Genomic DNA, 27,197 nt, shown 5'->3' with positions numbered 1-27,197 from the left:
TGCTAAGAGAAGCACATGTAGGACACATATGGTAGGACAGTACCTGAATAGTTTCATGTTGCCATGAGCTGAGGAGGAGTGGAGGACCTAGAGCTGTGGCTCTCTCTTCTGAACAGAGTAGGGCTGTGCTTCCTGCCTGCTTCTAGGACAAGGCCTGGTGCAGGGAATGAGCCCATGAAACTTTCCTCTGCTGATGGGTCCAAGGTGTCTGCAACGGGTCTAAGGTCTTGGTACAAACCTGAACCTGGACTATGTGCTGAGTCTCAGGCTTCAGGTAACTCAGGGCCCCAGACAAAAAACACAAAGGGGGCAATAATGGTGGAAACCATGGGGGATTCATTTCCCCCGATGACCTGAAAGCTTCTGAATCCTACCCTTGCCATGGAGCCATTTGATGCAGCCTGAGACCAGGATGAAACATCTCCTGGGTTCCCAGTAACCTGATCAGAAGAAGCCAAGGAAAACCTCAGCTTTTTTCTTCTCCAGCAGTGACAGCTACATAGAGCCTCTGCATACCATCTTCATTTCTACATGGGGCTGCAAATCCCATCATGTTCTGGAAGAAGGTCGTAGAGAGGTATAGCTACCTTGGGCTGGGGAATCAACTCTTACACAGTTGAGTGAAGATGGAAGGTCATGGTATCCCAAGGATAGCAGATCTGGGCTGAAAAATCAAGACAGAAAACCTGATTGCCCCCTACCATCTGTCATGAGAGGCAGAAGGGAAGAGCTGCTTATCTTCACATAGTTGAAATTCAGGGAGTGGGAACAACACCTGCCAGGGCCATTACAGCATAACGTACTGTGTTTGAAGTCAGCAACCTGCAAGGGCAGCACTGGGTGGGTCTGCAGTTTCCAGGTCCCCCGTCATTCTGGGCATGGAGCATTTCTGAGAGTGGAGTAGGGTGGAGGGGACAGACACAACTCACCTGGCAGCAGCTCTTCTGATCTGGAGATTTCCCCACGCTCCTCATCATCATCAGAGCCCCAGAGCTCCACCTGTCCTTGCTGGATGCTGCAGATTAAGGCAGGTGTGGGACCCTGATATCCTGTTTGTGGCAGTGGTTAAAGAGGGTTAGTGTTTGTACTAGATGCAGAATAACCAACTGAAATTTGGGGAATGGATCCATGAACTGATAGTTTCTATTAGTGCCTTAATGGACAAGGCAGGATTGGGCATTTAGGAAAGAGAAGGCACTGCAGGGAGAAACCTTCAATAAATAATGGTGCTTGTCACCCAAGTAGTGGAGGGATGGTCATAGGAAACAAAGCATCAACCACTCCTGGTTTAGAAAGGGCATTAACCAGGGACAGGCATGGAGGTGCAGTGATCCCTGATATACCAGGGAGCAGACAGATAAAGCTTTTACTGTTTTCAAGGTACCAAAAGGAAGAGATAATGGGCACACTTATTGATAGATAGCATTTATCTTACCAGTGAAAATCCAGAAAAATGAGTGAATATGAAGATATTCTCAGTGAAGGTTTAAAATGAGGACTTTTTGCAGTGAAAAGCATCCGTGACACATCCCTGACAAGGAGATTTTTTCTGAGAGAGAGGGTAATGCAACATCACCAGGGCACAGGAAAGGATGTGCCCTATCCAACGAGAGGATACAATTCAACATCCTATCCTATCCTACCCCTCTTACTCCTACCCACTCCTACTTCAGCCCAGGAACAGAGCTCCTCCATGAGTGCAAGGAAGCCTAGGGCCTCCAACAGCACACTTACTTGCCTGTACACTAATGCCAAGAGCTTGGGGAATAGACAGGAGGAACTGGTCCTTCTGCTAAACAGAAATGACTATGATCTCATAGGGGTAACGGAGACCTGGTGGGACTCCTTCTATGACTGGACCACAAGTAAAGATGGCTATACCCTGTACAGGAGAGATCACACTTGTCCTCATGTGCGTGGACAAGCTCTACATATCTCAAGAAGTTTATGGGCTGACAAAAGGTAAGGTGCTGCTGGACCTGGTATTGGCCAAAGAGGATGATCTAGTCAGTGATCTAGTCAGTGACCTAAGAACCAAAGGGAAGCTGGGAGACAGTGACCACAAGCTGATCACTTTTACTATCCATTCAAAAAGCTGACAAGTCAGTCTTCAACTTGAGGAAAGCCAACTTTGAGACGCTCAGGAGGCTTGTTGTCTAGGCCCTGAGAGGCCATGACTGGACAGGGAGGGGAGTTCATGATGAATGGTAGCTGCTTAAGGGAGCAATCCTGAAAGCACAAGGGATGTCTACCCCAACCCATTGGAAAGGTAGTAAAAGGGTACAACAACCCCCTTGGCTCAACAGGGAACTCATGAACCTCCAATGTCAAACAAGAGCGGCTTATACAGGATGCAAGACAGGAAATACCACTAACTAGGGAGTATTCAGCACTGGTCCACACCTGTAGGGAATGAACCAGGAAAGCCAAGGCAGTAACCAAACTCCAACTGGCTACACAAATCAAGGACAATAAAGAGTCCTTTTTCAGATATGTATGGAGCCAGAAGACAAACAAGGGTAACACCGGACCCCTACTAATGCAACTGGAGCAGCTGACAACTGACACCCAGGAAAAAGCCAACCTGCTTAATGATTACTTTGTGATGTTTTTTCATTAATCCAAAGGGACCGCCTTCCCTAGTGTGATTGTTTCATAGTTTCATAGTTTCTAGGGTCAGAAGGGACCTGAGTAGATCATCTAGTCCGACCCCCTGCCATGGCAGGAACGAGTACTGGGGTCAAACGACCCCGGCAAGGTGTTCATCTAACCTCCTCTCGAACACCCCCAGGGTAGGAACCAGCACCACTTCTCTTGGAAGCTGGTTCCAGACCCTAGCCGCCCTGACCGTGAAGTATCGCCTCCTGATGTCTAGCCTAAACCTGCCCTCTGCCAGCTTGTGACCGTTATTCCTGGTCAATCCTGGCGGTGCTCGGGGGAACAGGGACTCCCCCAGTGCCTGCTGATCCCCCCTGACTAGTTTGTAACAGGGCACCAGATCCCCTCTCAGCCTTCTCTTGTGGAGGCTGAACAGGTTCAGGTCCCGTAGCCTGTCCTCATAGGGCCTGCCCTGTTGTCCCCTGACCATGCGAGAAGCCTCCTCTGGCCCCTCTCCATGCTGCCCACATCCCTCTTGAAGTGCGGCGCCCAGAACTGGACACAGTACTCCAGCTGCGGCCTGACCAGTGCCGCATAGAGGGGGAGGATCACCTCCGTGGACCTGCTTGAGATGCATCTGTGGTTGCAAGACAAGGTGCGGTTGGCCTTCCTGTGTCCCCACACTGCCAGCCCATAGTTTCATAATTTCATAGTTTCTAGGGTCGGAAGGGACCTGAGTAGATCATCTAGTCTGACCTCTCGCCATAACTCCATGTTCATCTTGGAGTCAATGACGACTTCAAGATCCTTTTCCACCTCTGTAATGACAAGAAAGGAATTCCCCAGCCTGTAGGTATGGTGCTGGTTGTTCCTCCCCAGGTACATCACTTTGCGCTTGTCAGTGCTGAATCTCATCCTGTTCTCATCCGCCCACCCCTGTGACCTGTCTAGGTCTGATTGCAGCCTATTGCTCCCTTCTAGTGTGCCCACATCCCCCCACATCTTAGTGTCATCAGCAAATTTGAGCAGGTGCTTTTTACCCCCTCATCCAAGTCGCTGATGAAGACGTTGAACAGTGTGGGCCCGAGGACCGAGCCCTGGGGGACCCCACTGCCCACATCCCTCCAGGTCGAAAATGACCCGTCCACCACTGCTCTCTGGGTGCGGCCCTCCCGCCAGTTGGCGACACATCTGACTGTGTGGGTATCAACACCACAGCCCCAGTTTCTTAATGAGAACAGGGTGAGAGACAGTGTCGAAGGCCTTTCGAAAGTCCAGGAAGACGATGTCCACTGCTACCCCTGCATCTAATGACTTGGTGATCTGATCATAGAAGGCCATCCGGTTGGTGTGACAGGACCTGACACTGATGAACCCATGTTGGTTGCCCCTAAGCATGACCTCCCTCCCAGCCCCTCATGGATATGTGCCAGAATAGTTTTCTCAAAAAGCTTGCCCAGGATCGAGGTAAGACTAACTGGCCTATAGTTTCCCTGGTCCTCCTTCTTCCCTTTTTGAAGATGGGAACCACGTTGGCCCTTTTCCAGTCCTCTGGGACCACACCATAGCACCATGAGTGCTCGTACAGCCCTGCCAGGGGTCCCGCAATGACCTCAGCCAATTCCCTTAGTACCCTAGGGTGGAGATCGTCCGGACCCACTGACTTGAATACGTCCAATCCTGCCAGAAGCTCCCTAACTAGTACCTCACTAACCCTTGGTCCAGGTGTGCCTCCCCTGGGGCCTGGGGGGGGGGCCAGCGGGGGAGTGACTGTTCCGGTCCCTGCTTAGGAAAATGGAGGCAAAGAAATCATTAAATATGTTGGCTTTGTCATCTGGTGTGACGACCAAATTTCCCAATGCGTCCTGCAGGGGCCCCACGTTACCCGGAATCTTCTTTTTACCCCCGATGTATTTAAAAAAGGACTTCTTATTGTCCTTAATCTGGGAAGCTAGCCCCAGTTCCATCTCTGCCTTGGCCTTCCTAACTACCCCACTACATCCCCGAGAAGCTGCAGTATAGTCATTCCTGGCAATGGCCCCTCCTTTCCATTGGGCTTACACCTCCCTTTTAGCTAGGAGACATTCCCAGATGTTTTTGGTGCTCCCTTTGTTCCGTGTTGGGATTACCTCCCTTTGGGCTTGGAGGATCGTCTCCTTGAGGAGCGACCACTCTCCTTGGATACCTGGCTCCCCTCCCCTTCGGGACCTCAGTGCTTGCCCGACTATTCTCCTTAGCTCATTGAAATTGCCCCCAAGGTCTGGAACAGTCTGCCAGCGGGGGTGGTTCAAGCACCTACATTGAACACCTTCAAGAGTAAATTGGATGCTTATCTTGCTGGGATCCTATGACCCCAGCTGACTTCCTGCCCTTTGGGCAGGGGGCTGGACTCGATGAACTCCTGAGGTCCCTTCCAGCCCTGATGTCTACGAAATTTATGAAATCTATGAAAATTTGCCCTCCTGAAACCTAGGGCTGCTGCCTTGCTGCAGGCTTTTACGACCTTGTGCTGGATGGTGAATTCCAGCAGGCGATGATCGCTGTCGCCCAGGGGTTGAGCACCCGCACCCCATCACCAAGTCGTCTCTAGTGGCCAGCACCAGGTCCAACAAGACGTCCCCCCTGGTGGGGCTGTGCACCTCCTGGGTTTGATGGATGTCCTGCACTCTGGCTAAGAACCTATGTGAGCGGTGATGTGGGGGCATGACTGACCCCAAGATGAACATGAGCCACCAACACGATACTGCCCCTGGCAAAGCAAACAAAACTCTGGTTTGCATCTACCAGTGCTTCTCAAGAAAATCCCAGGATGTCACCCTCCCATTGTACTCGGCCTTTGTGAGGCCACAGCTGGAGTACCGCATCCAGTTCTGGGCTCCACAATTCAAGAAGGATGTGGAGAAGCTTGAGAGAGTCCAGAGGAGCCACGTGCGTGATCAGAGGGCAGGAGAACAAGCCTTATGAAGAGAGGCTGAGAGCCATGGGACTCTTGAGCCTGGAAAAGCTCAGGCTCGGGGTGAATCAGAAGCAGCCTATAAGTACGTAAGTGGTGTGCATCAGGATCTGGATGAATGCCTGTTTTTGAGAGCACCCCAAGAGATAACAAAGTCCAGTGGGCACAAACTCATCCAGGACCGTTTTAGGCTGGACATAAGGAAAAACCTATTTACTGTCCGAGCCGCCAAAGTCTGCAATATACTCATAGTTAGTCTGTTGGTAGGGTCGGAAGGGACCTGAGCAGATCATCAAGTCCGATCCCCTGCCATGGGCTCTCCCCAGCGGTGGAGCAAGCACCTGCTCTGGACTCTTTTCAGAAACGTGGATGCTTTTCTTGCTGGGATCCTTTGACCCCAGCTGACTTCCTGCCCCTTGGGCGGGGGGCTGGATCCAATGATCACCTCCAGCCCTAATGTCTATGAATCTGTAAAATCTATGAGAGGATCATCCTAGGAGGGGAGATGAGTGCACAGGTTCGCAATTACAGGTTCCTGGGAGTCATGAATCTGGACACAAGGAGGCAGACGGACACACACATTTCACAGCATGTCAAAGGCCAGAATGTAGAAATAGTTTCATAGTTTCTAGGGTCGGAAGGGACCTGAGCAGATCATCTAGTCCGACCCCCTGCCATGGCAGGAAAGATTACTGGGGTCAAACGACCCAGCAAGATGTTCATCTAACCTCCTCATAAACACCCCCAGGGTAGGAGCCTGCACCACTTCTCTTGGAAGCAGGCACTGGGGGAGTCACTGTTCCCCCGAGCACAGCCAGGAGTGACCAGGAATAACAGTCACAAGCTGGCAGAAGGTAGGTTTAGGTTAGGTATCAGGAGGCGCTACTTCACGGTCAGGGTGGCTAGGGTCTGGAACCAACTTCCAAGAGAAGTGGTGGTGGCCCCTACCCTGGGGGTGTTTAAGAGGAGGTTAGATGAACACCTTGTGGGGGTCGTTTGACCCCAATAATCTTTCCTGCCACGGCAGGAAGAGATGATCCCTAACAATCTGCACCCCAGGGCACTCAAGGAGCTGGACAGCGTCATAGCCCAGCCCCTGGCACGGGTCTTTGAAAACTCCTGGCACTCTGGTGTAGTGCCCGAAGACTGGAAGAAGGCCAATGTGGTGCCAATCTTCAAGAAAGGGAGGAGAGTGGATCCGGCTAACTACAGGCCCATTAGCCTGACCTCTATCCCGGGGAAGATCTTAGAAAAGTTTATTAAGGAGGCCATCCTTGATGGACTGGCCCAAGCTAACATCCTAAGGGATAGCCAGCATGGGTTTCCTGTGGGTAGGTCTTGTTTGACCAATCTCATTTCCTTCTATGACCAGGTGACCTATCACCTGGACAAGGGAGAAGAGATTGATGTCATATATCTTGACTTCAAAAAAGCCATTGATCTAGTATCCCATGATCACCTCTTGGCCAAACTGCCCAGTTGTGGCCTTGGCTCCACCACGATCCGCTGGCTGGGAAATTGGCACCATGGTCGGACCCAGAGGGTAGTAACTGATGGCAGTCACTCATTGTGGTGCCCTGTGACCAGTGAGGTTCCTCAAGGCTCTGTCCTTGGACCCATCCTGTTCAACATCTTCATTAATGATGTGGACATTGGAGTCAGGAGTGGGCTGGCCAAGTTCGCCGATGACACCAAACTTTGGGGCAAAGCATCCACGTCAGAAGATAGGCGGGTGATCCAGGCTGACCTGGACAAGCTCAGCAAATGGGCGGACAAGAACCTCATGGTGTTTAACACTGAAAAATGCAAGGCTCTCCACCTTGGGATGAAAAACCTGTAGCGTCCTTACAGGCTCGGCAGTGCTACGTTGGATAGCACTACAGAAGAAAAAGACTTGGGGGTGATCAGTGACCACAAGATGAACATGAGCCTGCAATGCGATGCTGCGGCTAGTAAAGCGACCAAAACGCTGGCGTGCATCCATAGATGCTTCTCGAGCAAATCCCGGGACGTCGTTCTCCCCTTGTACTCGGCCTTGGTGAGGCCGCAGCTGGAGTACTGCGTCCAGTTTTGGGCTCTACAATTCAAAAAGGATGTGGAGAAGCTCGAGAGAGTCCAGAGGAGAGCCACACGCATGATCAGAGGTCAGGAGAACAGACCTTACGACGACAGGCTGAGAGCCATGGGACTCTTTAGCCTGGAAAAGCGCAGGCTCAGGGGTGATCTGATGGCCACCTATAAGTTTATCAGGGGTGACCACCAGGATCTGGGGGAACGTCTGTTCACCAGAGCGCCCCAAGGGATGACGAGGTCGAACGATCACAAACTCCTGCAAGACCGTTTCAGGCTGGACATAAGGAAGAATTTCTTTTCTGTCCAAGCCCCCAAGGTCTGGAACAGTCTGCCAGCGGGGGTGGTTCAAGCACCTACATTGAACACCTTCAAGAGTAAATTGGATGCTTATCTTGCTGGGATCCTATGACCCCAGCTGACTTCCTGCCCTTTGGGCAGGGGGCTGGACTCGATGATCTCCTGAGGTCCCTTCCAGCCCTGATGTCTATGAAATCTATGAAATCTACTCAGGTCCCTTCCAACCCTAAAAACTATGAAACTATGAAACTACATCTTCCCAGCCAAGGCTTTGTCCAGCTGGGCTTTAAAAACCACCAAGGATGGAGACTCTGCACCCTCTCTGGTGAGCCTGTTCCAGTGTTTCACTACCTTCCTAGTCAAAAAACTCTTCCTTATATCTAACTTAAGCTTCCGTTCCTCCAACTTGAAACCATTGGTCCTTATTTTGTCAGCTGCCCCCACTGAGAACAGTCCAGCTGCATTCTCTTTCGAGCCCCGCTTCATGAAGCTGTGGGCTGCTATTCCGTCTCCCCTCAGTCCCCTTTTCTCTAGACTAGATAAGCCCAATCACCTCTGTCTTTCCTTATAAGTCATGTCCCCCAGGCCCCCAACCATTCTTGAATCTCTCCAATGTATCCACATGCTTTCTGTAGCGAGGGGTGGAAAACTGGAGACAGGACTCCAGATGTGGGCTCCCCTGTGCTGAATACAGGTGAAAAATAATTTCCCTTTAACAGCTGGCGAAACTCCTACTAAACCGACCCAAGATGCCATCAGGCTTATTGGCAACATGGGCACACTGCTGGCTCCTGGTCAGCTCATTGTCCACTGTCATCCCCAGGTCCTTTTCTGCACAGCTGCTGCCCACCCAGTCAGCCTCCAGTCTGTCCTGGTGCATTTAAACCACCTGCCAAAAGTTGACAAGGATGAGACTATTGAAACACAGAGAGATGACTAGAAAATGTCAGAGACCGCATACCTCCATGGAGAAGCAAGAATGAGAGTTTTACCCAGGGAAACGAGGGCTTGGTAATTCTTCACCATCTGGTCCCGGTAAAGCACCTTGTCTTCATCATCCAGCAGCTCCCACTCCTCCCGTGTGAAATACACCGCCACGTCCTCAAACACCTCCCGGAGCTGCAGGTACAAGTGTTGCACCATCAGTGTCCTGGGCCAGTCACTCCCAGCCCCACGGCCCCGTCTGCAATCACTCTGCACTACAGCTCATTGCAGGCTTAGCCAGGACAGGCAGGGCTGCAGCATCCCCCGTTACTCAGCGGACATGCGAGGTGGATGCAGCTGTGCACATGGGAGCTCACGTGTTGGCCTCAGCCCAGCTCACCACGGTCTTTTGGCTCAGTCCTTTGAGGCAACCGGGCCATCACTTTTGGAGTCAGGGAATGCTGTCTACATGCACTCCCACCAGGCCGTCCCATGCCAGCACCCCTGGGGTCTGCACTTGGGGGGAGCTCCTGCTAATGCCAGCTTGGACTGTTTGCAGCCTTTGGCACCACAGGCTTGATGCTCTTCAGGTCTGTCTGCTCCTCATTTTTTACAGCACCCCTGGCTCCTCCTGCGCTTTGCCCCGGCTGTGCTCCCCACAACTGCACCCGGTGCCCTGCTCACCTTCAGCGTCTGTCCCTGCTTTGGAGGCCTGCCCTGCCCCTTCTGCCCTGGGCCTGGCTCGGGTGTCAGGGAGCCCCTCTCCTCCAGTCCCCCTGGGCAAGTCCTCTGCACATCCAGCTTCGCAGGCTCTTCTCCGGGAGGTTTCTGCTCAGCGCCGCTCAGGGTCCCAGCACCTGCGGGTGGGGAAGAGCGCAGAGGGCAGCGCTGGTGCTGCTGGCACGGGGACAGCCCTGCTCGCCTCCCGCACCGGCCTGGGACTAAGGCAGACGGAGGCTTTGGTGCATGGAAGAGCAGGGAGAAGGCAGACTCCTCGTCCCACAGCTCTTGCTTAGGGCAGGAGGCTGGAGATGAGCCCCAGTAACTCTCCCCAGTCCGGGGCGGTCATCACAACACCATGCAGAGCTGGCAGGGACACGGCTCCCTGGGAAACAAGGTCAAGGGTTGTTAGCGCTGTGTCAGATACACATGCTAAAAGGAGGGAAAATGCAAGGCCAGTCTTCTCCAGGCCATGGGAAATGCTTCCAGGACCACTGGGCAAACACTGCTGATCTGTTGGGAGCACTGCCTGGAGCAACACGTTCTGGCAGAGATTTCTGCACGGAGGGACGGTGTCTCCTGCTTCTGGACAGGATCAAGCTACTGTTTCGTACCCGCTCATGGGGAAGGGCCTGGCCTGGGGCACCAGCCCGAGGAGCTTTTGTCTGCTGACAGCTCCCAGGTCTCCTCGGTTTCAGGGGAATCTGCAGCAGGACAGAGCCTTGGCTTAGTTGTACCTGAACCAGCTGAGTATGCTGGGGAATCTCATTTCTCCGTCCCCTGCACCAGCCCCTGACTGGGCACAGAGGGCTCATGGGGCATGAGTAAGGGGCAGGAGGAAGTGACAGGTGACTGTTGGAACATGAATAAGGTCATTGATCGGTACCACGGCAGCACGACAAGGCCCAAGACACAGCCTCTCTGTGCTGTGACACATGCAGATCAGGGCCCAGCCTGGGAGCTGCCCAGCCGCAGGCATCAGCTCGGTCCCAGCCCAGCCCCGCGGTTACCAGTGTTGCAGCCCCATCCCGGCTGGGGCAGACGTTGGATCCTCTGCCCCGCATGCAGCACAGCCATCCGGCACCCGGCCCCACGCCCGGCCCTTGCGTCTGGTCCCTCACCTGAGTCCTGGGGGGGCCGGGGCCCCTCTCGGGGGACAGGAGGTGGCTTGTCCCGAGGCCCCGGGGTGTCCCTCTCTCCCGACTCCTCCACGGGCCTGTCCGCACCACGGCCCTCGGGCTGCTCCGGCCAGGAGTCACCGGGGTCCTGCAGCGCCACAGCGGACGGCATCTCGCACACTCACTGCGACCTGGGGACGAGATCAGCGTGTTACAGGGGAGCGGGGACGTGGGAGAGACGGGGCGGGGGGGAACACCCCCCAGCACACGGCCACGGGGACAGCAGCAGCCACACCGAGGGAAACGTTCGCACTTGGGTCGTCTCGTCCTGCTCCTGTCCTGGCTGAAACCCCTCGGCCAGGGCCGCGGCCTCGGCCTCGGCGCAGGTCTGCACGCTTGCCCCCACACCCAGCTCTGCATCCCCGGGGCAGGATGGCCGGGAACGGCTCCAGCACCACCAGCTCCAGGATCTGCTCCTTGCTGCGGTGCTGGCAGAGCTCCCACAGGCAGCCCCGAACCACCCAGGCACCTCCGAGCCCCCCCCGCAGCATCCACACAGGACCCAGCCCTTCCCACAATGCCATGCGCTTGCCCCCCACTGGCAGACGGGTGGCTGCCCCCACTCCCTGCACACGCATCTGGGCATGACCCACAGCCCTTTTCTCGGTCCCCCACACCCGCCCCGCACTCTCGACCTGCCCACCCCCTCCCAGCACCACCCCTGCTGCCCCCTGGCCCCCCCATGTGCCCAGGCTGGCAGGGGCTCCCTGGTGGGGCAGGGCAGATTCTGCTGTACAGAGCCAAGCGCTGCCCGGCCAGGGGAGAGGTGCCCAGACCAGGCCCGGGACACAGGCTCTCGGACTGCCCTGCCAGCACCCAGCCTCACTGCAAGAGCAGGGTGGCCCCGGCCCCCCTGTCCAGTGCCCTTCCCCCGGGACCCCACCCCTCCGGGGGCTGCACCTCTGCTCAGACAGCTCCGGGCGCGGGCAGTGTGGTGCGGTGCGGTGCAGCGAGGCAGGAGGTCCTGTCCCGCATGGCTCCAGGGAGAGAGAGGTCTGCTCCACCTCACCTCCCACTTCCCCTCCTGGCCCCGCCGGGGCTAGGCGCAGGCCCCTGGGGGTGCCAGACACAGCAGGGCGCTCCGGGGCTGGCTCTAGTCACTGCCCCCACTGTGTCTTCATGTGCAAATCAGCCCCTTGTCATCCTGATGGCCCTTCCCCAGGGTTGAGCTGCCCGTGATGAGGAATGGAAAAGTACTGAAAGGAGTGTTTTACTGTGTCGGGTCAAGATGTGGGGGAAATGTAAAGGCTGAGCAAAAGTTACACCGCAGCCTTCAGATAAGCTTATCAGGAGACAGCATGAGAAAGCTCACTTAGCTCAGCCAGACACGGAGACAAGTTGCTATCAAACTGCCAAGAGCCTGGTGCTGGGGGGGGTGGGGGGGGTTGACCTGTATGTGCTTTATCATTATATAAAGCAGCCTGTGTTTTACTCTCATTAAGCATCAGCATCAGCCACCTCTCGCTGTTCTCCCCTGGCCATATAAAATAAAGCACTTCTGTTAGGCAAACAATGATCCTGTCTAAATTTCTACATCGTCTTGGCACCCAGCGTGGGTTTGTCCTTACACAGACCGCCCCGAGTAGGACCCTCGTCTTGGCTCTTCGACTCCGTCACTCCGAGAAGGCTCTCCTCGACTCGGTTCTTTGGCTCTGTGGCTTCGACACTCCGGACCCTGATCTACCATCCGTCTCTTTCGCTCTGGAAAAATCCCTGGCCAGGGTGAGTACTTGCCCATTTCGGTGTCAGTAAGTCCTAGGCAGGACAACGGGTAGCAGGACCTCTAAGAATCACAGAATCACCGAGTGGGAAGGGACCTCGACAGATCATCAAGTCCGACCCCCGCCATGGGCAGGAGGAGCACTGGGGGTGGAGGGGTCATAAGACCCCAGCCAGGTGCCTGTCCAGGCTCCTCTTGAAGATCTCCAGGGAAGGTGAAAGCACCACCGCTCTGGGGAGCCTGTTCCAGGCTCTGGCCACCGTTACTGTGAAGTCGTTCTTCCTAATACCTAACCTCAACCTGTCCTCCCTCAGCTTGTGGCCATTGTTCCTGGTGACTCCAAGGGGGGCCCTGGGGAACAGACTGTCCCCAAGTCCCTGCTGCTGGCCCCTGATAAGGTTGTAGCAGCCACAAGATCCCCCCTCGGTCTCCTCTTGCAGAGACTGAAGAGATTCAGGTCCCTCAGCCTCTCCTCATAGGGCTGGCCACAGAGGCCCCCAACCATACGAGTGGCCTCCTCTGGACCCTCTCCAGGTTCCCCACGTCCCTCTTGAAGTGCGGCGCCCAGGACTGGACACAGGACTCCAGCCACAGCCTGACCAGTGCCGCATAGAGGGGAAGCAAGATCTTTCTGGACCTGTTAGTGATGCCCCTGCTGATGCATGACAGGGTGAATAAGGTCCCATAGCGGGATCCTGCCCTGTTTAGGAATCTAAAATATGGGCCCTGGTCAACTCAATGTCTAACTAAATGGAATTGGTATCCCAATGGTAACCCCAAATTGCGCTGGCCCTTAGATGGGTCGTGGGATCATCATATCCTCAAACACCTCCGAGACAATTTGGAAAGTAAGCACCCTGTTCAAATGGAAGCCTGGTAACTATGGGAAGACGAGTCTGAAAAGCACCATAAGCACTCCCTTATGGCTTCCTATAAGCATAGCGAAGAAAAATTTAAAAAGCAAAAGCCAGAACAGCATCCTGCCGCTTACTATTCTCACCTGGTCCAAGCCTTTAAGGCACATTCTGGCAATCAGGACCTAGAAACCAGCCTCCTTGCCATCGTTATTCAGGCCTTTGTTTTAGAGCTGTTACCTAGGATCTCCAAGTTCCTGCAAAACACTGTGATTGGGTGGGAAGCCAAACACCTCACCGAAATTTTGGCTGCTGCCACTCATTTCTATACTAAAGCTCAACAGCAAAAATCAAAGTCTCCAGACAAGCTGATGGCTTTGCAAATCAGAGATCTCCAGGGTGGCACCAAACCACCGCGCCCTGCAGGACCGTTTCGCTCAGCCCGACCACCCGGTCCCTCTGACATTCCCAACAATGTCTGCCACTACTGTAAGCAAAAAGGCCATTGAAAAAATGAGTGCCCGAACAAACCCTGGGGACCCAGCTCTCTGTTAGTGCCCCTCCATTTCAGCCAGGTGCCCGCCGAGCTCCGCTGCCCGGACCAGCTCCTCTCCAGTCCTTCAAAGGTAAAAATCAGTATTAGGACAGCTGAGAAGACCCAGAGACTCTAGTCCCTTTATTTTCTGCCTTTTCCAATGCTACAATACCTGTTACTGTGGAAGGACGGACTGTCCCCTTTCTTGTCAACACCGGTGCTTCTTTGTCTATGCTTAGCTCTGATTTTGTTTCTAAGATTCCCATTTCTGATAGAGTAATCACCGCTGTAGGTATTAGGGATCCACCCATTGACCCCCCCGTTACACAGCCGCTCTCATTTACCTTGGGTCCCCTTACTGAGCAACATGCCTTTTTGCCGAGTCCTTGCGCTTCTGTAAATCTATTGGGGCAAGACCGTCTTTGCAAATTATGAGCAACAGTTCACTGTTCTCCAGATGGGGTTTTCCTCACATTACCCCAGACTCAAATTTCTGCCTTGATGATGACACTGCTGGAACAGGAACCCGAGTCCAATTCTTCCTCGTTGCAACAGGAGCTATTGGCTCACCTTCCTGAGTCCTTTTGGACTCACTCCACAACCGATGTGGGACTTCTCAAGGGTGCCATCCCAGTTTCTATCAAAGTTAAATCAGGAGTGTCTCCTTCATCGATCCCACAATACCCGCTGTCGGCTGCTGCCTCCAGAGGCATTGATCCTGTAATACAAGGTCTCCTAGAACAGGGTGTCCTTGTACCTGCCCACTCCTGTTGTAATACCCCGATCCTTCCAGTCCAAAAGAAGGAGAAGTGTACACCTGAGGGGTTGCCTGTTTATCATTTTGTTCAAGATTTGCATGCTAGTAACAATGTTGTGATTCCCTTAACAGCCGTGGTACCCAACCCCACCACTGTACTGTCTCAAATACCTGCTTCTGCTCTTTATTTTACTGTGGTGAATCTCAGTAATGCTTTCTTTTCTATACCAGTTCACCACGACTCTCAATATTTGTTTGCTTTTACTTATCAGGGCCAGCAATACATCTTCGCCCGTCTGCCTCAAGGTTTCCGTGACTCATCCACCAGCTTCTCAAGTCTGACCCTGATACAGTCCAGCTGCCTCATGATCCTGTGCTAGTTCAATATGTAGACGATGTGCTTCTCTGTTCTGATACGCTCCCTCACTGCCAAACGGACTCTGTCACTCTTTTAGAGCAACTTGCAGCACAGGGCCACAAAGCCTCCCTCTCTCAGCCCCAGTTCTGTCAGACTTCTGTTACCTATCTGGGGTACACTATTTCTCACGGTACCCATCACTTGTCTCCTAATCATCTTTCCGCTGTTCTCTGTCTTGGCAAAACTGGCCAACTGCAACCTCGGGTCCACCACAATCTGCTGGCTGGGGAATTGGCTCTGTGGTCGGACCCAGAGGGTGGTGGTTGATGGAAGTCAGTCGTCGTGGTGCCCTGTGACCAGTGGGGTTCCCCAGGGCTCTGTCTTTGGACCCCTATTGTTCAACATCATTAATGATGTGGACATTGGAGTCAGAAGCAGACCATCCAAATTCACCAATGATACCAAACTCTGGGGTAAAGCTTCCACATGAGGACAAGAGGGTGATGCAGGTAGATCTTGACAGGCTCAAGAAATGGGTGGACGAGAACCTGATGGTATTTAAAACCAAAAAATGCAAGGTTCTCCACCTTGGGAGGAGAAACCTGCAGCATCCTTATAGGCTCGGCAGTGCTACACTGGCTAGCACTGCGGAAGAAAGAGACTGGGGGGTCATCACTGACCACAAGATGAACATGAGCCTGCAATGCGATGCTGCGGCTAGTAAAGCGACCAAAACCCTGGCGTGCATCCATAGATGCTTCTCGAGCAAATCCCGGGACGTCATTCTCCCCTTGTACTCGGCCTTGGTGAGGCCGCAGCTGGAGTCCTGCGTCCAGTTTTGGGCTCCACAATTCAAAAAGGTTGTGGAGAAGCTGGAGAGAGTCCAGAGGAGAGCCACGCGCATGATCAGGGGTCAGGAAAACAGACCAGAGCCATGGGCATCTTTAGCGCAGGCTCAGGGGTGATCTGATGTCCACCTATAAGTTTATCAGGGGTGACCACCAGGATCTGGGGGAACGTCTGTTCACCAGAGCGCCCCAAGGGATGACGAGGTCCAACTGTCACAAACTTCTCAAAGACCATTTCAGGCTGGATATAAGGAAGAATTTCTTCACTGTCCAAGCCCGCAAGGTCTGGAACAGCCTGGCACCGGAGGTGGTTCAAGCACCTACATTGAACGCCTTCAAGAGAAATTTGGATGCTTATCTTGCTGGGATCCTATGACCCCAGCTGACTTCCTGCCCTTTGGGTGGGGAGCTGGACTCGATGATCTCCCGAGGTCCCTTCCAGCCCGAATGTCTATGAAATCTATGAAAACTATGAAAGGAGCTGCCCTTTTCCTGGGAACATGGGGCAAAACCCTCATGGAAACATCCCAAAACGTGTCCCCACTACCAAGCAGCCTCCTGAAGAAATCTGGACATGTCCCCGCTCAATGCAATGCTAGCTTTTTGGGTGTCAGCCTGCCAGGTGACACCCAACCTCTAAAATTTTTATGTTGCTGTTCTGCCAGGCACTGGATGGCAGGACAAATGGCTGTATGCAAATATAGGGCTCCAGTACATGTGATGGACCTCTGCTCTAATGCGTGGTATTTAGCACGTGTCAGAGCAGACTCAGTTAATCGAGTCTGCTGCCAGTGTGCTGAAGCATGCTAGTTAGCGCGCTCCAGCAGCCTCTGTATCATGTGTATTCACTGTCCACGTGTTTCAAAAAGGCAGTGTCAGTGCTTTAACTAAAGCGCTTCAGACAAGCTTTGTTAAAGTGCCCCTACCTACAATTTGAAGCACAGGACGCTGAATACATGTGACACTGGGGGTGCTTTAACTAGAGTGGCACCCCTCTCCCCACCCCAGAGCATGTGTAAACAGGCTCCTGGCATTTTTCAACAGCATTTCATATCTACCTCCAGCCACCACCCAGACACTTGGTAAAGTAACTTAAAACTGGGTGTTGTCATTTAAAACAACCTGCTTGCTCAATAGCAAATGTTAAATTAAAACAAGTTTATGACAAGGGAAAAGGGGGACAGTGGTACTCCCTAAGCAAAACCTTAACTATTAACTGTAGCTCAGAATGGATCACCATCACAGTCAATGGCAAACCAAGCTGGGGAGCTCCCTCCTAGCCAAATCCCTGGCGAAGGGAGTCTCACCCACGGCTGCCATCCAGGGACTCAACCACCTGCGGTCCAAGGCAAGACTCTGGTTAGGGATGTCCAGGGGAGTCCACCGGTGCTACAGAGTCATGGTGTGGGGTGGCCTAAGAAGTATTTCCATCTTTAGTTCAGCCCAGAAGCCATTTCCTTATTCGGGTCCAAATCCTAGCCCAGAAAGAGTGCCTTATTCAAGCCATTATACTTAGTACAGTGGGTGGCAGGGGGTCTCAATTGACAGCATGGCACAGCCAAACTGGGTTTTGTGACAGACAACACTTTGGTCAGGGATGCCTGGGAGAGTCCCCCAGTGCCACAGAGTCACAGTGTGGGGTGGCCTAATAAGGACTTCCATCTTTAATCCCAGACCAAATCTAGTCCCTAATTCAAGCCCATATACTTAGTACAGTGGGCATGGGGCACTGTCAATTGACAGCCTGGCATGGCTAAACCACACTTTGGGCCAGGCAAGTCTCTGGTAAGAGATGTGCACAAGAGTCCCACCGTGGCACAGAGGTATGCGATAGGGTGGCCCAGGAAGGATTTCTAACCCTAATCCCAGCCCAAAAGCCAGTTGCTTATTCAAGCCATTATACTTAGTACAGTGGGCATGCGGGCCAGCAACAACTGGAACATTCCAACGTGTAAGGGAGGGTGGGGAGTAGACCCCAGGGTGCAACAGGGAGACAGGGAGCGAATTTTCCCCCACTCAGAATAAGCTGGGACATGGCCAGGGGGAGGGCAGTCACGGGGACAGAGGGACCAAGGGAGGGAAGGAGGGAGTGAGCCATGGGATAGCCATGGGGAGAGAGGGCCTGTATTTACTTATGTACATATTTACTTATGTATGTATTCACAAGGGTCTCGTCTACCCATCTAAACGGCCTACTGCCTGAGAGTCAAGGCAGCTTCAGAAAGGGATGCAGAACCACCGACATGGTGTTTGCAGTCCGGCAGCTTCAAGAAAAGTTCCAGGAACAGCACATCGACCTTCTCCTCACATGTGCCTTCGACACGGTGAACCGTGAAGGCCTCTGGGAAATAATGAAGTAAGGGTGCCCCAAAAATTCATCAGTATGGTTTGTAACAGGCCAGTAGGGGGCGCTCCTGCATTGAGCCACCCACCTCCCTGCGCCCAGCCACCTTCCTGGCTCTCGACTCTGAGTGCCTCCCTGGGGGCACCTCGCATCCGGCTGACCCCCATCCGGGAGCACACTCGCTAGCCTGGGGGTAATGTAAGCTGCCACCACCCCAAGAAGGGACTGTCTCGGCCCTGTGTCCTCAGGGAAACACAGCCCTAATGCTCCTACTGGTACTCGACCCAGTACAGGCACTTGGGGCACTTCCCCAAGTCGGGGGCCAAAAAGGAAAGTCTCCCTTAGTCCGCAGACCTAAGGGGTCTCTTAGGCATAATTTAGACCCGCTCCTCAGTAACTCTCCTACACCGGTCACAAAGGAGAACTGTATTGATTACAGTGGTAGGGTGAAAATAGCGTACAAGATAAAGCGATATCATAGGAGTCCCATAGAGCAAAACAGTCTGGCTGAGATAGCCTTTTGATCACACATCTGAGTTACTGCCAGCTAGATATCTAACCAGATCTCGAGCAGCTTACTCACATGCATCATCCCGAGGCTGTTGCAGGTTCCCTCTGGAGGCAGGCTGTTCCTAGCTCATGAGTTATGGGGGAGAGAGCCAGTTTCAGATGGTTAAGCTCCTCTCTAAGTCTGAGTCCCCTGCATGGCTGCTACCACCTCCTCCTGGGCAGGCTTAACTTATATAGCCCCTGTGATCTCATTCACCTGGTCCAGTGGAGGCCAGCTTTGGTTGGCTGTCGGCCAACCAATTTGAAATACATCACTAGTTGCCAGGCAGACTCCAGCCCCCCAGGTAGAAGCCCCTCACCCAGGTAGCTGATATCAGTCACGTAGGCAGAGGGAGCAGGTTTCCCCCTCCCTCAGGAATGTCTCCATCTCAGGTTACCTAAAGAGACAGGGTAAGGGTGTGTGTCCTCTGCTGGGCCCATCCTAATCAAATTGTCACAGCACAGAGATTTTGGGAAGAAACAAAGGTGGCTTCTTGACACATGGTTCGACAGTTCCACAATGGCATGATGGCACACATCCTTGCGAATGGCGAATGCTCTGACTCCTTTCCAGTCACAGTTGCTTGCACCTACCCTCTTCAGCATGGTACTCTCTGCTATGCTGTGGGATGCCTTCCAAGATGATGACCTCGGTATGGGGTCCAGCTCCTGGCTCCAGTAAAATCCTTGGCAGCATCTGATCCCAGTTCCCTGCTTGTGACTCTGGTTTGACCTTTGTCTCTGGCTTCTGCCCCTGGCTAACCCTCTGCTTCCACCTCATCTCTTGCTTCTGCACCCAGCTGGTCCACACTTTGGCAATGGCTTCCAAAGCCAATTTGGACACCAGACTTATAGCTGTAGGACTGGTTTAAGGAAAGAGGGAGGAAAAAAATGTTCAAAACAGGTGCGATGGATGGAGAAAAATGAGAAGTGTCTATCCATTAGGAGAAAAGGGTAAGGGTGGCAAGAGAGGATGGAAGCCTTGAAGAAGAAGGAGAGGTTATGGGAATGGGGGATATTTTGGGTGTGGGAGAGGACTTCTATCAGGATCTGGACTCGCCCAAGGTATCAGACACGGAGGCAATGCCATCGCATTTGGTGATACAGCAATGAGTGAGGAGGACGGTCAAAAGCCAGAAGAAGAGTGCAGGGTGCAGGAGGCGAGGGAGTTGCTTGTAGACTCAAGGAAAGGCCAAGCACCATGAGAAGATTGGCTCCCAAAACAATTCTCTGCCGTGCTTTGGGAGGTGCAGAACTGAGGGAAGCCTATGGGGAAATGAGAGGGGGAAACACTTGGTGGGGGGATGCAGAGGGGGTGATCATCACTCTGGTTTTCAAGGAGGGTGATAGAGAGGCTTTGAGTAAGTGGAGACCTGTTTCAGAGTGGAAACTGCAGGTAGCCAGACTGGAGCCAGACGGGAAAAAGGCCTTTGACTGCGTGGCACACACATTTGTGGTGGTGTCTCTGTGCTGGGTGCAGGGGTGCAAGACAGTAGTGTACAACCTGCAGCCTTTGCACCACAGGCAGCCACAGGGGTCAACTTCCCAGGACAGAAGCAGGATATGAGCACTGAGCAGGCCCTGGCTATGGCCCAAGGCAGCCGTGGGGAGCAAAGCCTTTGCCAGAGGGGCTGGGGAGGGGCTCAAGGGGCTGGTGTTGCTGCCCTTGCCCAGGGAAGTGCCTGCCCCATGCCACTGCCAGCACTGGTGAGAAGAGGGTTACCACTAGCTCTGGCATCACAGTTGGAGGCACGGGGCTGGCATCTTTCTGTCTTCTGCACCTCTTTTGCCTTCTGGAGGCTCCTGTGGCTGCCCAGGGGGCAGCGCAGGGGCACAGCCGAGGTTGCTGGGGGCCGCACAAGCTGGTGGGGGCCCAGCACAAGGCACTAGAAGCATGGAGAGGTTCCTCCAAAGTTGGATCCAAGCAGCTGCACAAGGGCACTTGGGTTCTGGGTTATCGCAGAGTGGGGGCAGGTAGTGACCAGCTCAGTGGGGAGCACGCAGGAGGCTCCCATGCGCACCCCACATACCCACAAACCCCACAGCCAGACCCTCCTCCACACACAATCACACATCCTACAAATACCATACCCACACACATCCACAGCTCCCCACAAACACCACCCACCCACCCATGCCCCCGACACCCCTGCACACCCCACGCACTATACAAGAAAAAGACTGCATTTCAAGCTATGCAATCACTTCCACATATACAGCACAAACACACACAGATCAGCCCGAAAGTATTTTTAAAAAAATAAATTAAAAAATATTATTATGGTTATTTGATTATAGTACATAATTTGTGGGGGGGGGGTTGTTTCTAAGATAGCAAACCCTCTTTCCCAAATGAGTACTTCTAGGGGCAATGGGAGGGACTTGCAGTGGCAAAGGTAAGAGGTTAGGGGGTGAGATTTCTGGTCCCAAAATGGGAACCAGGGGCTGGGGCTACCCATGTGGCCCTCGACAGCTTGCCAAAACTCAGTAAGCGGCCCTCTGTCCAAAATAATTGCCTAGCCCCGGGTCCACTCAGTCCTCTGCTCGGTGCCTGCCTTTTTCCCGCTGTGCATTTGACGGATTCAGGGGTAATGCCCAGAAAACCAAAAACGTGAAGTTTTGCAGGAGCAGTGGTTATAGGAAACAAGTCCTACTGGGAGCAAGACCAGTGTGCCCCCTCCCCACCCTGCACCTCTAAACGTCCCTTTTCGACTGGCTGCAGTGTGATTGCCCCCTAACGCCATTAATTAACTCTCCGCTTTTACATGAGCTCGACAAGCGGAGCTCTGTGGCCCTAGAGCCGGCCCGGCACCGCTCATTCCCTCACCTGCTTTTCTCCAAGTTCTCAGCGTTTGAGATGGTGTCGCCCTGGGAGCTGTGTCTTGACACATCGCTGCCTGGTGCCTCCTGCTGCGCCAAGGGACCGAGCAGGGCGGAAACCGAGTATGCCCAGCAGACACGCAGAGCTGCACAGGTGCGGCCAGAGCCCCTCTTCCTGCCTGCACTGCCCCTGCCTGCTCCAGATGTCCCAGGTGAACCCCCTGATTGACAGCACCAACCACCGCGGCAGGATTGTCCCCCTAACACCATTAATTTGCTCTCTGGTTTTATGTGAACCCAACTAGGGGAGTTTGTCCCTGGCTTGATGCTGCAGTCGCCAGAGTGTCCCAGCTGAACCCGCTACGTGCTGCTAAACGTTGCAGCAGTTGTGGAGCATCTCACTGTCCAGACTTTGCCTGGACGCTGTGGGGTGGGAGCAGGGTGAGCTTCCTTTGGCCGGGTCACTTCTAGACCTATAAATTAAGTGCACAGTGCCCAGTGCACCCCCGGACCCATCCACAATGTCTGATGTCAGTGGTGGGAAAATGGAGCAGACGAGGTGTGTGGGCCTGGGTCCTATCGGACCTTCACCAAAACTAGGAGCCTGGTGCATGGCTGGGGAGCCTGGCTGCCATCACTGGGGAGAGATGCACCTGTGTGCACACATGTGGACACACACAGACTGGCACACAGGTAGACGTGCAGACATGCAGATCCACACACACACAGACACGTGAAAACACACACACAGAGATAAACACACAGAGAAGTAGACACACACACACACACACACACACACACACACACACACACAGAGTCAGACAGGGAGACAGTCACAGGGATAAACACACAGATGTGTACATACAGTCAGACAGACTCACACACACATAGAGGTGCACTCACTCATTCACACTCTCTCTGCAGCCACTGCAAGTGGAGGGGGAGCCCTCTGCACCTGTCCCCGCACCCCCAGCCCTGCCAGGAGCAGCCCTGCCTGTGCATCCAGCACTGCTCTGCACCCCCCGCTCCTTCTGCCTGTCTCAGGGGGATGCCCCAGCACAGGTCACTTGAGTGTGTTCACTTCAGGCCATGCAAGGGTTAACCTGGCCTGGGAGCAGGGCAAGGGGAAATTTGGGGCAGGAGGTGATGCAGACCATGCAGCCCTCTCCTGAGGCCAAGATCTCCTCAGAGCCCCCCCAGCTGGCAGCAAGACATGGCCTCCCCACCCCACAGACCTGGCATCACTGCCCCAGGGCCTCCACTACCTGGCAGTCAAGGGGCCATGGAAAGTTTGCAGCTGCCTGCGGGAGCTCTGCCAGCATTGGCTGGAGCCCCAGCTCCGCAGCAAGGAGCAGGCCCTGGAGCTGGCGGTGCAGGAGCCATTCCTGGCCATCCTGTCCCGGGCATGCAAAGCTGGGTGTGGGGGTGAGTGCACAAACCTGGACCGAGGCTGTGGCCGAGGGGTTTCAGCTGGGGCAGAAGCAGGATGAGAAGCTCCAACTGAGAAGTGTCACTCTGATTGTGAATGCTGCTGTCCCCGTCACCTGGTGCTTGGGGGAAGTTCCCTCCCAGCCCCAACTCTCCCACATCCCAGCTCCCCAGTGACACATTGATCTCGTCCCCAGGTCACAGTGAGTGTGCAGGTCGTGGAGGTGTCATAGTTTTCATAGACATCAGGGCTGGAAGGGACCTCGGGAGATCATCGAGTCCAGCCCCCTGCCCAAAGGGCAGAAAGTCAGCTGGGGTCATAAGATCCAAGCAAAATAAGCATCCAATTTACTCTTGAAGGTGTTCAATGTAGGTGCTTGAACCACCTCCGATGGCAGGCTGTTCCAGACCTTGGGGGCTCGGACAGTAAAGAAATTCTCCCTTATGTCCAGCCTGAAATGGTCTTGCAGTAGTTTATAACTGTTTGACCTCATCATCCCTTGGGGCGCTGTGGGATGGCTCAGACAAGATGCCATCCACTGTGGTATTGCAGGACTTGGTGATTCCTGGCTGCAGTAACCCAAGACCCCTCATGCAGACAGGCCTCCGGAGGAGTCAGGAGAGAGGAAAACCCCAGAGCCTTGGGACAAGCCACCTCCTGTCCCCAGAGAGGAGCTGCTGCCACTTCAGGACTCAGGTGAGGGACCAGATGTAAGTGCTGGGCATCAGTCTGGGTGCCGGAGTGGCTGTGCTGTATACAGGGGGAGAGGCTCCAATGTCTGCCCCTTCCAGGACAGGGCTACAATATTGGTAACCACATGGCTGGGCTAGGACCAAGCTTTGATCTCTGCGGCTGGGCTGCTCCCAGGCTGGGCCCTGGTCTGTATTTGTCACAGCACAGAGAGGCTGTGTCTTAGGCCTTGTTGGGCTGCCGTGGTACCGATCAATGACCTTATTCATGTTACAGCAGTCACTGTTCACTTGCCCCTGCCCCTTTCTCTTGTCACCGTGCGCCCTTTGAGCCCAGTAAGGGGCTGGTGCAGGGAACGGGGAATGAGATTCCCCAGCGGCCTCAGCTAGTTCAGGTACAGCTAAGCCAGGGCTCTGTCCTGCTGCAGATTCCCCTGAAACTGAGGAGACCTGGGAGTTGTCAGCAGTCAAAAGCTCCTCAGGCTGGTGCCCCAGGCCAGGCCTTTCCCCAGGGGCACAGACTCATAGATTGTGGAGTCAGAAAGGACCCCACGGATCATCGTGCCTGACCCCTGCCCCTGGCAGGAAAGAGGACCGAGGTCAGACAACTCCAGCCAGGTGACTTTCAAGCCTCCTCTTGAAGACCTTCAAGTTATGTGACAGCACCAGCTCTCTTAGAAGTCCATTCCAGATTCTGGCCACCCTTCCTGTGAAAAATTTCTTCCTAATGTTTAACCTGAATCTACTCTCCACATGGTCATCATGGGTGACCTGGACTTTCCAGATATCTGCTGGGATGAGCAGTGAGCCAGGTCTGACTGCTTATGTAGGTTCCTAGACAACATACAGGACCTTCATCTAACCCAGGAGGTGCACAGACCCACCAGGGGAGATGCCTTGTTGGACCTGGTGCTGGCTACAGGTGACCTGGTGCGGGGGCTGTGGGTCCTCGACCACCTGGGCAACAGTGATCATCGCCTGCTGGGATTCACCATCCAGCACAAGGTGGCAAAGGCCTGCAGCAAGGCAGCAGCCCTGGACTTCAGGAGGGCAGACTTCAATGAGGTAAGGAGACCACTCAGGGAGGCAGTGAGGTCCCGGAGGGGAGGGGAGTCGTGTGTCCAAGAAGAGTGGTTGTTCTTTAAGGAGAAAATCCTCCAAGCCCAAAGGGAGGTAATCCTGACGTGAATCAAACAGAGGAAGCGGGTGCAACAGCTCCCATGGCTCACCAAAATCATAGGAGAACATCTCCTAGTTTAAAAGGAGGTGTACACCCAATGGCAGGGAGGGGCCATCACCATGGAGGACTACACTGCGGTTGCTCGGGGCTGCATGGGGGAGGCAGGAAGGCCAAGGTGGAGATGGAACTGGGACTCGTGACCCAGATCAAGAACAAGAAGTCCTTTTTTAAATACATAGGGGGCAAAAAGAAGGTACCGGGTAACATGGGGTCTCTGCAAGACACACTAGGAAATCTGGTCATCGCACCAGACAAGAAAGCTAACCTATTTAATAATTTCTTTGCCTCCATTTTTCTGAGCAGGGAGCGGGTCAACCCCCCCAACTGGGACCCCCGTAGGCCCCAGGGGAGGTGCACCTAGGCCAAGGGTCAGGGAGGATCTAGTCAGAAAACTTGTGGAGTGACTGGACATATTTAAATCAGCCAGTCCAGACGATCTCCACCCCATGGTGCTGAGGGAATTAGCAGAGGTCATTGTGGGACCCCTGGCACAGCTGTACGAGCACTCGTGGTGCTCTGGTGTGGGGCCAGAGGACTGGAAAAGGGCCAATGTGGTCCCCATTTTCAAAAAAGGAAGGAAGGAGGACCCAGGAAACTATAGGCCCAGTAGTCTTACCTCGATCCTGGGTAAGTTTTTGAGAGAATTATGATGGTACATGTCCACGAGGGGGCAGTGGGGGGGGTGGGGGCTATGCTTAGGGACAACCAGCACGGGTTCATTAGACGCAGATCCTGTCAGACCAATCTGGTGGCCTTCTACGACCGGGTCACATGGAGAGGGTCCAGAGGAGGGCAACTCGCAGAATAAGGGGGCAGCAGGGCAGGCCCTACGAGGAGAGGCTGCGGGACCTGAACCTGTTCAGCCTCCACAAGAGAAGGCTGAGGGGGGAACTTGTGGCCTGTTATAAACTAGTCGGAGGGGACCAGCAGGCGTTGGGGGAGTCCCTGTTCCCCCGAGCACCGCCAGGAGTGACCAGGAATAACGGTCACAAGCTGACAGAGGGGAGATTCAGGCTAGATATCAGGAGGCGCGACTTCATGGTCAGGGTAGCTAGGATCTGGAACCGACTTCCGAGAGAAGTGGTGCTGGGTCCTACCCTGGGGGTTTTTAAGAGGAGGCTACATGAACACCTTGCTTGGGTTGTTTGAGGATTGTGGTCACACCTTAAGGAGATGATCCTCCAAGCCCAAAGGGAGGTAATCCCAACACAGATCAAAGGGGGCAGGAGGGCACACAAGCCCCCACAGCTCACTAAAAGCATCCGGGAATGTCTCCTAGCAAAAAGGGAGGCTTACATCCAATGGAAGGGAGGGGCCATCCCCAGGGAAGACTATACTGCGGTTGCTCGGGGATGCGGGGGGTGGGGTCAGGAAGGCCAAGGTGGAGATGGGACTGGGACTAGCTTCCTGGATCAAGAACAACAAGAAGTCCTTTTTTAAATACATCGGCGGTAAAAAGAAGGTTCCAGGTAATGTGGGGCCCCTGCAGGACACGTCAGGAAATTTGGTCGTCACACCAGATGACAAAGCCAACATATGTAACGATTTCTTTGTTTCCATTTTCCTAAGCAGGGACCAGAACAGTCATCCCCCCCGTGCCCCTCTTAGACTCCAAGGGAGGCGCAACTAGGCCAAGGGTTAGTGAGGAACTGGTGAGGGAACTTCTGGAAGGACTGGATGTATTCAAATCAGCTGGTCCGGATGATCTCCACCCTCGAGTACTGAGGGAATTGGCTGAGGTCATTGCCGGACCCCTGGCATGGATGTACAAGCACTCGTGGTGCCCTGGTGTGGGGCCAGAGGACTGGAAGAGGCCAACGTGGTTCCCATCTTCAAAAAGGGGAAGAAGGAGGACCCAGGAAATTATAGGTCAGTTAGTCTGACCTCTATCCTGAGAAAGCTTTTTGAGAAAATTATTCTGGTGCATATCCAGATCAGGGCCAGCAGGGGAGATAATGCTTAGGGGCAACCAACACAGGTTCATCAGTGGCAGGTCCTGTGAAACCAACCTGGTGGCCTTCTATGATCAGATCACCAAATCCTTAGATGCAGGAGTAGCAGTGGACATCATCTTCCTGGACTTGCGGGAGGCCTTTGACACAGTCTCTCACCCTGTTCTCATTAAGAAACTGCGGGACTGTGGTGTAGACACCCACACAGTCAGATGTGTCGCCAACTGGCGGGAGGGCCGCACCCAGACAGCGGTGGTGGACGGGTCATTTTCAACCTGGAGGGACGTGGGCAGTGGGGAGCCGCAGGGCTCGGTCCTCGGGCCCGCACTGTTCAACATCTTCATCAGTGACTTGAACGA

The 27,197-nt window shown here is 54.0% G+C and overlaps 2 protein-coding genes across 2 annotated transcripts in view; both read right to left on the bottom strand.

The window, feature by feature from the left end:
• LOC149875748 (uncharacterized) overlaps nucleotides 1-18,855 on the bottom strand; it is a 79,821-nt gene extending 60,966 nt beyond the window's left edge. The window contains exons 1-2 of the mRNA XM_090064118.1: nucleotides 18,743-18,855; nucleotides 10,687-10,874 (exon numbers count right to left, since the gene is read on the bottom strand). Coding sequence (XP_089920244.1) covers nucleotides 10,687-10,855 — 169 coding nt within the window. The 5' untranslated portion in view covers nucleotides 10,856-10,874; nucleotides 18,743-18,855. The remainder of the gene's footprint in view (nucleotides 1-10,686; nucleotides 10,875-18,742) is intronic.
• On the bottom strand, nucleotides 332-9,209 carry LOC149875749 (zinc finger protein 620-like). Its single transcript, XM_090031172.1, has 3 exons — nucleotides 8,914-9,209; nucleotides 930-1,049; nucleotides 332-664 (listed from the first exon to the last, which is right to left on the bottom strand). The coding sequence occupies exons 1-3, from the start codon at nucleotides 9,062-9,064 to the stop codon at nucleotides 609-611; spliced, it is 327 nt and encodes a 108-aa protein (XP_089887298.1). The 5' UTR covers nucleotides 9,065-9,209; the 3' UTR covers nucleotides 332-608.
• Nucleotides 18,856-27,197: the final 8,342 nt, after the last annotated feature.

Source organism: Crocodylus siamensis, chromosome 1 (genome assembly GCF_052110815.1).
Source record: "Crocodylus siamensis isolate JL-2025a chromosome 1, ASM5211081v1, whole genome shotgun sequence".
Classification (NCBI taxonomy): Eukaryota; Metazoa; Chordata; order Crocodylia; family Crocodylidae; genus Crocodylus; species Crocodylus siamensis.
Note: the sequence above shows the minus strand (reverse complement) of the source record. Positions and strands in the feature narration are given on the sequence as shown.